This window comes from Gasterosteus aculeatus, chromosome 2, assembly GCF_964276395.1.
Source record: "Gasterosteus aculeatus chromosome 2, fGasAcu3.hap1.1, whole genome shotgun sequence".
In the NCBI taxonomy this organism is placed as follows: Eukaryota; Metazoa; Chordata; class Actinopteri; order Perciformes; family Gasterosteidae; genus Gasterosteus; species Gasterosteus aculeatus.
Window position 1 is genome coordinate 10,733,190 of NC_135689.1, and position 12,257 is coordinate 10,745,446.

The following is a 12,257-nucleotide window of genomic DNA, read 5'->3' on the forward strand; positions in this document are numbered from 1 at the left end:
CCTGATCAAAGGAAGACTAATTTGGTAAGAAATTAAAAAAGAGCGTGCCACATTTCATTCCTCATGTCGGATCACATATCAACCACTAAAGAAAGGTTATTGCTAAAAAGGTACAGCTTGCAGTTCATAGTAACACAATGTAAAATACTCCTTGACATAAGATCACAAAAAAGTTTCTCTTGTCCAATTTAGTCCACCGTTTTCCCCCAACTAAGAGACGATGACCTGCCCCCGCCTCACTAACACTCGCTTGCCACCGCTCGAGAATCTGTCTCGAGAAGAGCGGAATCAGGCTGTAACCAGGTACATGTGGGACCCAATTGTATCACCCATCCGCCTGCTAGCGCTCTCACTGCTATGCGTCAAGCCTGACTGTGTCTCCACGGTGCCCCCTGTGACCTTAAAACCCGTCCATCATCGGGTCGAATTCATCTCAGCATTTCTTCAGTCTGCGTTGTCTGCCAAACAAATCCCCCTGTCTCTACCGAGCCAGTTGGAGTGATCCCGCCGCGAAAAGAATACACAGAAGTGAGATGGGCTCCTTCGCTCACAGAGGGGGAGTTTGGCCTCTCTGATACTCCAACAACCCCCCTGTCGTGTTAAAAATAACCAGCTCTTCATCTGACTGACCGGACAGACTGAGGCTTTGAGGGAGTGTTATCTCTCTGCAGTTTGTTCAACAACCAGGGAGACAGAAAACACACACACACACACACCCGAACACTCCCCCACACACACACACAAACAGATAAGAGCGAAACAAGCACAGCAGATAGAAAAAGAAAACACAGGCATGCAGTTATTACATGAAAGAGCAGATAGAGGTATTTAACCAACCACTGGGCTAGTTGGATTCTTGTTGGACATTTTGTATTCTTTGTGACTCTGCACATCAAACTTGTTGTTTTTATGCTTCTCCCACGAGATATTTTTATAATATACATATTCTTTTAAAATGTATTTCCTCAGATGAGATAGGTTAGAGTATTCACATCATATGTCCTATAAAACGAGAAATTAAAAGCTTTTTTTTCAATGCATACAGATCACATCAATTCCTACTAAGAGTAGTGCAGACAAATACATATATCATAAAAATGTTATTAAAAGTTTATTCATGAAGTCCCCATTCAGTCGGGCTTGCCTTACATGAATATAATTATATTTTCTGGTGAAGTATCCCTGTATTTATGCTAGTGTGACCAAGATAAACGATGGGAGCTCTTTATCTTATCTTAATAACATTTCATGCAAGGACACACAGGCTATTACGGCTGTTCAAACATGCTAATGTATGTAAGCAGAATAAAAGAATCCCCTGACATTGATAACTGTTCATTATTATTTAGTGCTGTGGTTAAATATTGCTCTCAACTGCTTGTTGGAGAAATTATGAAAAGGAAAAACTGTTAAAGAGTAAATCCTTCAAAATAAGAGCATGACCATACGCAACATTTGTTTGTCTGTTATCTGTTGACCTCTGCTGGTCAATAAGAGAGTTGCAAACATCAGTGGTAGAAAATAGTTTCTACAGCACAATCGGTTGAACAAAGCAATCCTTTATTCAACGTATACAAAGTTAAATGTCTGTGAGGTCCTTTGGTGACCATGATAATAGGGAGGGTACATTATTGGCCTACACAAATGTATAAAAAATACCTTGAAAATGTTGAAGTGTATAAAATGTGTCTCATTTTCTGATTGTACACAATAATAGTCATTTCAAAATATATTTACAATCAATAGGGAAATAAGACAACAGTGTCAGAATATTTACAACTAAATAGCTCATGTGCCTGTGTGGAGATAATAAATGCTTATTTCATACAAGTTAAATGTGTTTATGCAACAGGTAATGTGCTTTGGTATGAGCATGTTATCACTTACATGTTTTCTTTTTTCATGGCAACCTCCCTTCCCATCAAGACCTCAATGTCTCCTATAATTTTGGTCATTTTTTCGGAATACCCATTGTGCAATTTCAGAGAAAGTCCCCGATGATGTTCTCTTCCTCTTATCGATTAAATGACGTAATTGCGCCATTGCATATTTTCCTTTCTGTCATGACAAAGGGGGATTCAGATAACTATGAGTAAAACCCTGTGTGTGTAGAACAGCCCATGAATAGTTTGGTGTTAATCATTCTGCTTTGGAAATATCCTTTCACTGAACACTGAAAAATAAATATACATTATACATTTTGGGCTTTTTAAATGTCTCTGGGGCCTTTTGGTCCCAGTCACCAGATATTTGGCCGATAAAAACAAGGCCACGCAAAAAAAGCAGCCTTGGGAGCCAGTCTCGACGCCATCGCTCAAAGTCACGCGCTTTTCATACAACGCACTGACTGCGAGAGTCACAAGCTCCAAACATGCTGATGACATGCTAATGAAAGCACTTTGTGCTTTTAGTGCGTAATCCCTTTTGCCGTTTTCAGTCTTTTGTCCCCGTTTCATCTCGGCGCTCTGGCCTAGATGTCCTGCTTGAGTTTGTCGATGTTGAAGTCACTGCCATGGTCCGATTTGGACAGCGTCTTCCGCACCCGCAAGGCAGTGAGGCGGGCTGTTGGGCTCTGGTACCAACACTCCTTCATGATTTTCACGATGGCTAAAAGAATCTGGACACACAGAGACAAATGTAACATAACATCTGGCCATCCCAGTGGAATAGAACATGTGTGGCAGCGCTATCGTGTATCCTCCGGAGTCTGTACTGTACACTCTGTGTCATCAGGTGTCGATTCTGATGCTCTTTCTTGCATGCCTGTTTATCGGGCTGAACGGTAGATTATAGTAACCCTGGAAAATATAATTGCACTTGACTCGAGTGTGTGTTATCAGATGGCTTACAGGATGGGAATGGAGCCTGTTGTGGACACTGGGCTTCTGCTGGTCCACACACACCACCTTCTTCATCTCCTCAAAGCTTGGATCCACGGGCACCAGGTCAAAGAAAGGAGGGCGGTAATCTTCAACGATTCCTAAAAGCATTCAAAAGAGAGAAAAAGGCTCAGTGCCGTTTCTTCTGAACTCGTAAACAAGAAGTCTCTTGGTTGTGGGACGGTGGTGGCTCTAATAACAGTGTAACCTGTTATCAACCGCACAAGTAGATAACTGATATACCTCTAATTCAACTCCTTAAAAATAATCAGAACATACATTCCTTTTCTTAGCAGGCTTGAAATAGCACAGTTGGAAAATTGCGATAGTCCGTTGGGGGAGTTTTGTAAAGTATGTTTGACTAAACATACAAGAGAGAAGGGAAAGATATCCGTTCCCTGGTGAATACACGGGGCTCTGCAAGGCCTGCTAAGTGTGTGTGTCTGTGTGTGTGTGTGTGAGAGTCAAAGTTATGAATTTCTATCCATCTGGACAAAGTGTGTCTGTGCCTGTGTGCGCGCGGCCATTTGAACATGGACGTGTTCTTGCATCTGGACTATGTACAACACAGTGCTGACACCAGATAAGTGTGTTTATAATTACTGCAGTGCTAATCACAAGAGGGGATAGTAGAGACGGACACAGACCAGGAAAACACTGGAGTGATGAGAGACACGGGGCTGACTGCCTCTTATGTATACAGAGTCAGATAGAAATGGCAGAGATAATCCATTTTAATATGAGATCTGTCTGACGGGTGATGCAGCAGCTTTTTATTTATTTCTTTTTTTTAACTATTTGAGCATTCGGGAATCGTCTTTATTTGAGAAAATAGAATGCTCTGGACATTCGCGCCAATGTGGTATGCGCCCCAACCACTCAGCTTCGTCCAATACAACAACTTAAAAAAAATACTGAATCGTAAATTCCAAAAGAAATGCCCAAATTATCCCGGTTTTCACATGCGTCTGAATTCAACACTGATTCGTCTTTATGCACGTCAATCAATCAACGTGTCGGCAAGGCCGTTGACATGACTCTGTAAATTCAAAATGGAAATCTCCAAATATCTGTAAATGATGGTTGGCACAATAGTCATTTGCGGCCTCCTTACCATTAACTATGGTCCTGCGGGTAATTTCCCAGAAGACCAGGCCCAAGGCCCAGATGTCAGTTTGCTTGTAGGACTCAAAGACGTCCATACGGATAGTCTCATCCAGCACCTCAGGAGCCATGTAGCGCTTGGTCCCCACGCGAGGATTGTTGCCCACATCCAGGTAGTCATGAGACTGGGAGTGTATCACAGCCAGACCTGACAAACAGACGCAACCCTTTTCTTTAACAGTGAATTACAAAAACTATCAAAGTTTTGAGTCTATATAATTCATCCTAAGGGTCAGCAGAAGCTGTGAACGGATACGACTACAAGTTTGACGGATTTCGCACAACCCTCACCCAGGTCAGCGATGCAGCACTGCCCGTTCCGCTTGACAAGGATGTTTCGGCTTTTCAGGTCCCGGTGGGCGATGGCCGGCTTCTCCTGGGAGCTAACAATCTCAGTGTGAAGGTGGACCAGCCCGCAGGCCACGGACAGGCACATCTTCAGGCAGCTCTCAGGCTCCAAGCTGCTGTACTGCAGGAAGTCGTAGAGTGAACCCAGCTCATGAAAGTGGGTGACGAGCCACAGCTGGGTGCTGGAATTCTTGGATGTCATGTCAGAGGCTATGAAACCTAAAGCCAGAACACGGGATCGCTTTTTAAACCTCAGGCCTAAAAATGACACTGCACCTTTCTTCGCACGAATGGTTCCACTGCTGCCTTACCCAGTATGTTGTCATGTCGCAGCTGCACAGTATTGTAGATCTCCGTCTCTCTGAACCAGGACTGCTCGTCCCTTGAGGAGAATATCTTGACGGCCACACTCTCCCCCATCCAAGTTCCTCTCCACACCTCCCCATACCTGCCCTTACCTGCAAACCGAGTGACAATAACCTTAAGGCCAAGCGATAAACAAAACAGTACAAAGGAGAGCAGCGTCGGCGAGGAAGGAGACTGACCGACGCAATGGGCAAGTGAGATCTGTCTGGCCATAGTCCTTTGGACCAGATAGGGCAGCCCCGTCCCGCTCCCCGATGAGTCAAACTCATCGTAGATTTTCTGAGACAGAAACACACAGCTCAAAAAAACGTGAACACATTTGGATTGGTGTCGTGTCTTAACGTCAAACATCAAATGTCTCTTACGCCGTAGGTGGGGTCGTCTCCATTAGGGACCTTGAGCATGGTGACATCGTGCTCCTCGACGTTCGTCAGTTTGCTGTGTGCGCGGCGGAAGCGCAGGAAAAGCGCCAGGCCACACAGGCTGGCAGTCAGGATCAACAGCAGCAGGGACAACGTGATCCACAGCTCTGGACGGCTGAGCTCCGGAGGCTTCGTCGGCTTTCCATCTGGATGCGGAAGTTTTACGCACGTTTAAGTTTGATGAACAAGCTTAAGAAATCTTCTTAAATTAAGGAAGTGCTGTTTGTAATGATTTATTATGCAGGGAAACACAAAACTAGCAACATGACATTGCATCATAAGTCCAAAAAACGCCACATAGCTCTAACTGACCACAAGGGGGAACCAGTTACTATCTAACAAAGCTTTGAATCCCGTCAGTACAAAGGATTGCAAGATGTGCTATGAACTGTGTGACTGAGGGCATTTAATGGCACTTAACTAAGAGGCTCAGTTCCACAGATTAATGAAAGCGTTGATACTGACTTATGTCTGGAGGAGGCGTGGTGAAGGTGTTGCACTGATTCTCTCTGCAGCAGTGGACGAAGAAACCCTCGAAGGAGGTGAAGCATTGCTCTCTATAGTTCGATGAGGAAAAGCAGCCCCTCTCCTCAACGCCGCGCACCCAGGTGTAGAAGCAGTGGTCTCCTCTGCAAGTTCCGTTCACGCATGTGCCCTTTAAATTCTCACACGTGCACAGCAGCCCTCCATCGTCTCCAGAATCTTAAGCACAAGGAAGTACACACAGCAAGTGTTGATAGAGGCCAAACACACATCACAGCGCACTGGTCAAAGATTACTAATAGAAGTCTCTTACATGTGGCTAATTAATGGAAATAAATATCTTAATGGATGTCATCATCATATAGATCACAGAGGCTGTGCTGTTAACCAGGAGGGGTATTTGGAAGAGTCAGAACAAGGTGAAAAGGCACAAAGACATGAAGCAAAGACATTCTCATATCTGTCTAAATCAAAACCGTGGAAAAGACATTCCACTACATTGGTGGAAGGGTGAGGAACCCCTCATAACCAATTCTTAATTCAAACAGACTCTTTGCTCAGAACATTAAACACTTTCCGATCACTATGAGGCTGAGAGACTTTACTACCCAAAAAAACACATTCCTGTGCCTTTGAGTTGTGGTTTGGGTTCACCATGGCCCAAGCTGATATTCCACTGTCTTCGCCAGGCGCTTATTTACTCTGACTCTGCGTTTCACGCAGGACAGGTTGTGTGCACTCTGCCTGTCCGAGCTTGTCCACCTCAAACGGCTTTTGTTTTCCGCTGGAGGACTTGTGAGAAAGCACATCGAGCTGCAAACTGCGTGGGTTCTCTCACGCCAGCGACCCCTTTCATGCAATAGTCATTTGCTTCGTTGTCAGACGTCTTGAATGGAGCTTTCAATGAACGAGCGGATGCTCTTAACTCTGACTTCCTACATCTGACTCACCTGCGTAGACAGCAGAGATCCACAGACACGCCGCCGCAAGCACCCCTGTGAGCACAGCACGGCTTCCCATCGCTGCAAAGGAACAAAATAATGAATTATCAAATGCCAATCGCAGGAGCTGTAATAAAGAGAAACCCGAAGTTTCATTTGGGGCGCGACTGCTCTGTGATTGGAATCCAGTCGAGTGCAACTTAATAGTGTCCATAAAGGGTCAGGCAGTGTTAAAAGACCGGACTCTTTGGCAGAGGAAGCTATGAGGTCAAAAACAACAGTCGGAGGGCCCAGCCTGTCTGCCTGCGCTGTAATTGCATGGGGTGGGAAAGGGGGAGGCTGCACACAGCACTGCATGATGTTTGTGTCTGTGTGCAGAGACTGCGTGTGGCGCTGTGCTGCCCGGGCTCCGGGCCCGTCGACTCCCCCGCTACCCTGCTCTCAAAGTAAATATTGATGGCCACGCTTCCTGCCATTGAGCGGCCCCGCCCGGCTGGCCCGGCGAGGCTCATTGTTTTGCGCTGCAGCGCTGGTCACGCAAGCTGGAGGGCCGTCACACACGACCTCGGCCTCTGACTGCCGAAGCACCCCGTAGTCGGTGACCTGACCCCCCCAGGTAGCTCAGCGTGTTACACAACGGGAAGAAACGGCCGTGTGGGCTGTGGCAGATATTTTTATTGCTGCCTACTCTGTGCTATTTATGGAAGTACATAAAGGAACACATGCTTGCTGAAAAGCCTCTGGCTTTTTTATGTTATGTGCACAATTTAGACTCTGTATTCCCCGCCATCACGAAACCATGACAACAGTGGAAATGGTGAGAAAATCACCACAATTTCCTTTAAAAATACCCCACAATTCAACCGCCCACATGAACCCTGAGGTCTTCTAAGGTTCTTTTTACGTCATTTTTAGCGACAGTATTCCTATCACCAGAACAGCAGGTCTTTTGGATATGCCGTTGAGTTAGTTTAACTAATGTGGCTGTGTAACTGGAACTGTAGCTGTAACAGCTTTTTAATCATCAGAATAAGAGGAAGACATTATGATCAAATTATGATCAAAAGAATAATGCAAGAAAACAAGTGGCAACAACACTTTAAAGGTTTGGTTTGGAAAATTAAGGCCTGGACAAATAGTTTCACCCATACTGAATACATGAATAGTTAAAAAGACTGTTTGAGAAATGCAAGTTTACGTGAATAGAATCCTCTCTAAATTAAAATGGAAGTATACACTTTATAAAACGGGCTCCTTATGTGGATTAGCCATCGCTAATTGCAGGTGAACGGGACTGCATGTTTATTTGTCAAACACTCTTCTGGAAATCCTACTTCACACACAGCGAATAACCTTTAACCTGCAAACATCTGGCAGAGGAACTAGCACATGTCAGCGGCACAATACTACGGATATCCCTTAGTTTTGATGCATCTAGCTAGATATATTTAAGTCCGAACTACAGGATGCCATCGCGTTACCTCAGTGCCGAGTGTCACTGAGGAGAAACCGGAAGTCAAAGTGTTCAGCGTGAATATCTGTAATGTCACCTTTCACTGATCTGTCACTACTTATTATTTTCATGCCTACCATATGTATTTAAAATACAACTATTGCATACTCATAGATGATGGTTTTGAATGAAATAAAAACATGTTTCCCGTCAAAAGTTTCAAATCAAATGAGAAATCTCTGCTAGATTAGATTTCCATTTGACTAGAGAAATGACAAAAATGTCTGCGAGGCTATCTTTAGACTTCCCTTCTGCGTGGGTTTGCGCTGAAGCTGCAACTCAACTGATGAGAAACCAATGTGTGGTGCTCTGAAGAACCACAAGCCATATTTAAAAAAAAAGAAAAGAGAAAAAAAAGCACAGCCTGTATGTGTATGAGCCTAAACGTCAGTGGGGTTTTATCTGAGGGACCAGTGCAAGAACAACCTAAACCTACGCTTATTCCTAAAGGAGAGGCATGACTGTGCCTTACTTCCTCTAGCTATCCCTTCTACCATCCCAACATGGGAGAGAGAGCTGTTATCACGTCCTCCATCGTAGGCAGCCTGACTTTAGATTCCAGCACACTTCCTCTCTCCTGTTTGTCTCCATTCGCTCCAACGTTACGCCCTCCTGACCCAAGGGGAAAAGATCCATTGTCATCTCTTCCTCTCATCTACACAGCTTCAGCTCCGGGAGGCAGATCTCTCATTCCATCTGGATGACTCGGTGTGGGTTAGTGTTGGATGGAGGGACGGGGAGGCACGGCCCTGCACAGCAGCATCCAACAGCCCCTCAACTGAGTTGCTTTAACTCTGGTTACTGTAAAAGCTTATATGATGTTTTGTTCAGCCAGGCAACATCAAACGGCCTGAATGTGTCTTTATTTCACAGACAAAGCTAGGACAGGCAAGCTTTCTGGCTCAGTGCCTCTCTGCAAGCTGTCACATAGCTACGGAAGAAACGGGAAGCATATTCCTCAGACACACTGTGCACACAAAGGAATGGAGGTGAGAATAAGTTACACACATCTTATTTAATGTCCAACATCAGCAACCCACCTTCAAAGAACTTTTATCGGGTCCTGCACACAAAAAAGGGGAAAAAAGTCTTCGCTGTGTGCGTATGTGCGTATGTGTGTGGGTGCGTGTGTGAAGCTCAGTGACAAGAAAACAAGATGCAGGACGGAGAAATGCAGCTCTGACTCGTGGTCTGAACTACAGTTGAAAACCTGCAGCACGTACGACGGTTCTGCACCGTGAAAAAGCTTGTATGAATTTGAAAATTTGTAGAATTCTGCCTTTTATGGCTCAAGACTGTTTGTGACTAATCTGCGTTATGAAATAATTAACCATCATGCAGCATTACAATCCCAGCGCGGCGGATTTACCATCTAAGTTAGCTAGCTAACATTATCCTGCTAATTCCTCCATGTTATCGCGCTAATGTTTACAGAAAATGAGCATAACAGCAGGCTTGTAGTGCAGCTGGCTACCTGCTCCTTTCTGCGATGAGATGTCACAGCCAGGAGGAAAACATACGGCCCACTCCGGAGACGCTTCGGGTTCAAGCTGGCTGGATTTGAGTTTAAAGTTTAAAGCTGGCGCTAAATCTCCCTCCTGCCAGCGAAGTGACCTCCTAGATCTTGCCACATTTGTGGTTTGATGTCAGTCCATCAAATTCGGTGCCCTGTGCCATATCGCTATCTTCTTCATCAGCTGCGGATTTCATATTTGTCAATAATAAATGCATTTATCAAAACAAAGTGTGCGCGGTTTCATTGCTCAGCCCCTTTTTGCATTTTTCTAAATTATGAGGTGGGCGGATCAGAACTGATGTCTCACATACGGTAAAGGTCACAGATGTATTATGGTGGGAAAAAAATGAATGAAATGACATGGACACATAAACTTGAAAAAAAAGTGACAGATATGTAACATGATATTTTATGGGTAATAAATCATTTTGTCAGTGCTATCTTGTGGACACACTTCTGAATTAAATGTCAAAACTATTTTGCATTTCTGAATGTTATGTCTCTTCTTATTTAGACCACAGTACAACATCTGCAATAAGCTAATATTGCTAATTTATCTACTTTATTGATTGATTTGTTTATTAGTTGTTCATATGACTATGTGTCCAATAAGATACATTTTGTAAAGTTAGAATTAAGCAAATGATTTATGAATTGAGTGGGAAATTCAGTGGAGCAGGTGTAAGCAGAACCAAACGAAGAATAACAATACCTCCACAAAGGCCAATAACTACGAATGTATGGCCGCCCTATTCTTTTAGGATGTATGACGTCACTAAAGATGCCTTCACGAGCCTGCTGTGAGTTTATCTTCAGGTCAGCTACGCCACTTTTTTGACACCTGTTGGTTCACATCTGTAAACACGTGGAATCAAGTCAACAGCGTGACATGGCACCCACTGTTAGCCGTGTTATTATTAACCTAGTTAATAATAATTCACCTAGTTACACACACAGACATAGAGCCTTACCTGTGTTATCGTCTCTTTAAGCGGACAGACACAGACGTCCCGCGTCTCGCATGTCACCGCTGGCTGCAAGTATCTCCGTCCCTCCGTGGGAGTATTGTGGTACAAAGTATGTCAAGTAGTCGGCCGTGGAAGACGCTTTAAAACGCGAATGGCTCCATTGTCGCGGGTGGAAGTGAGTCGTTGTACTTGGTTCGTCTCAGCGGCTCAATTGCAGCTGTTCACATCCTCTCCGAAGGCGCCGTGGGGGGAAAAAGTTCGCTCGAAGTTTTTTCCTCACTGCTAAAAAAGTCCAATAAAAAACCCCGCCCCACTTGTTTAACCCCAAGAAGAAGAAGGAGAAGTGCTGCCTGAACTTGAAGAGGAGGAGATAAAACGCGCTGTGAGGACCAGCTATCTCATCTCGACCCAAATCTGCGCTGATAAACGTCGTCGCTTTGGAAGCAGACTGCTTCCGCCTCGAAGACCGCAGGCGCGTCTCCGCGGGACCTCGGTGCGAACCGACCAGTCGATGTGGAGGCGAGATTACAGACGTCTCACGCAGCTTGGTCCCACCCCGTATTGTCCCGCACGGGGTCCGCTGGGCCTGGAATGTGTTCTCGCAGCGGTTTTCCTGTTGCTGAACCTCTCATTTTCCTCTTTCCCCCCGCGGACTGCTGTCTGCGCTGCGCCGAGAGGAATGTGCCTCCGACCCCATAATAATAACACGTCTGCGTTCAAAAACAACAGGCACTCCTTTGCAGTTTGCATCCTCCAATTTATACAGTAACGGAAACAGTTGTTATTGTTTGCAAAGGTTTGCTTGTTTTGATATTAAACTTCTTGAGTTGTGTTGCTTTCCATCCAAAGAATTCTAATATTGAGTCTCTATCGGCTCTTTTTTTTTTTTACCAAACTCTCTGGATGGAGATCTGGCTCATTAGATGCTAAATGCTCTAAATGTTTTTTTAAAGCTATTTTATGAAAACAGCTGACCGACAGAAATGCAATGAGAGCAGTGAAGCTGAGTGGAGCTTCTCACCATCTCCTCCCTGATGGTTATAAACATCTGGAGATGTCTCCTTTGGGCTCATGACCTCACCAGCAAACAGTGCTGCAGAAGCTCGATCACCACCGACATTTACCAGAGTTTCCAAGCTGCCATGTGGTACATTGTTAAAATATCCATTATAGCTGCTTCGGCTGCTGGACATAAACGGTCTCCTAACTCAATGAAACTTTCCACAACGCTCTAATTGCCCACAAAGAACTCCCAGAGGACGGTAGTTGTTATTTTATTAAATCATGCTCATACATACAAGTGTTGAACTGAGATTCAATGTTAGCATAAAGACATTTTCTCCCTTAAATAAGACAACTGGGAAAACAGCCTCAATGTCAAACTCTGCACATGACCCCGTACATTAAAGGTAAAACATGCATTTAAATTAATAACAAGAAAAAACACATGACATGGAACTTTAGGAAGATTTATATTGGTCTAAATAAATTCTGTTTCCTTGCAATTAAATCTGAAGTGCAGTTCTGTTATTTTAATTATGGCTGTCAAAGTGTCTCTTAATGGCAAATGCATCAGTCCATTAGATGCTAGACCTGTCTAATAACACTTCATTCAGAGCCTGAGAAAGATGCCAATAGGTCTGTAATATAAATCACA

At 44.4% G+C, this 12,257-nt stretch overlaps 1 protein-coding gene across 2 annotated transcripts; it reads right to left on the minus strand.

The window, feature by feature from the left end:
* Positions 1-1,543: 1,543 nt before the first annotated feature.
* Positions 1,544-11,337, minus strand: acvrl1 (activin A receptor like type 1). 2 transcript variants are annotated; one of them, XM_078091882.1, is made up of 11 exons: positions 10,604-11,163; positions 10,345-10,487; positions 6,613-6,684; positions 5,645-5,881; positions 5,123-5,325; positions 4,937-5,036; positions 4,703-4,849; positions 4,335-4,610; positions 3,994-4,191; positions 2,850-2,980; positions 1,544-2,617 (listed from the first exon to the last, which is right to left on the minus strand). In XM_078091882.1, exons 3-11 carry the CDS (start codon positions 6,680-6,682, stop codon positions 2,471-2,473), a joined length of 1,509 nt encoding a protein of 502 aa, XP_077948008.1. In that variant the 5' UTR covers positions 6,683-6,684; positions 10,345-10,487; positions 10,604-11,163; the 3' UTR covers positions 1,544-2,470. The 2 variants fall into 2 exon arrangements, with proteins under 2 accessions (XP_077948008.1, XP_040048864.2); XM_040192930.2 differs by lacking the exon at positions 10,345-10,487 and having other exon boundaries at positions 10,604-11,337.
* Between the last annotated feature and the right edge of the window lie 920 nt (positions 11,338-12,257).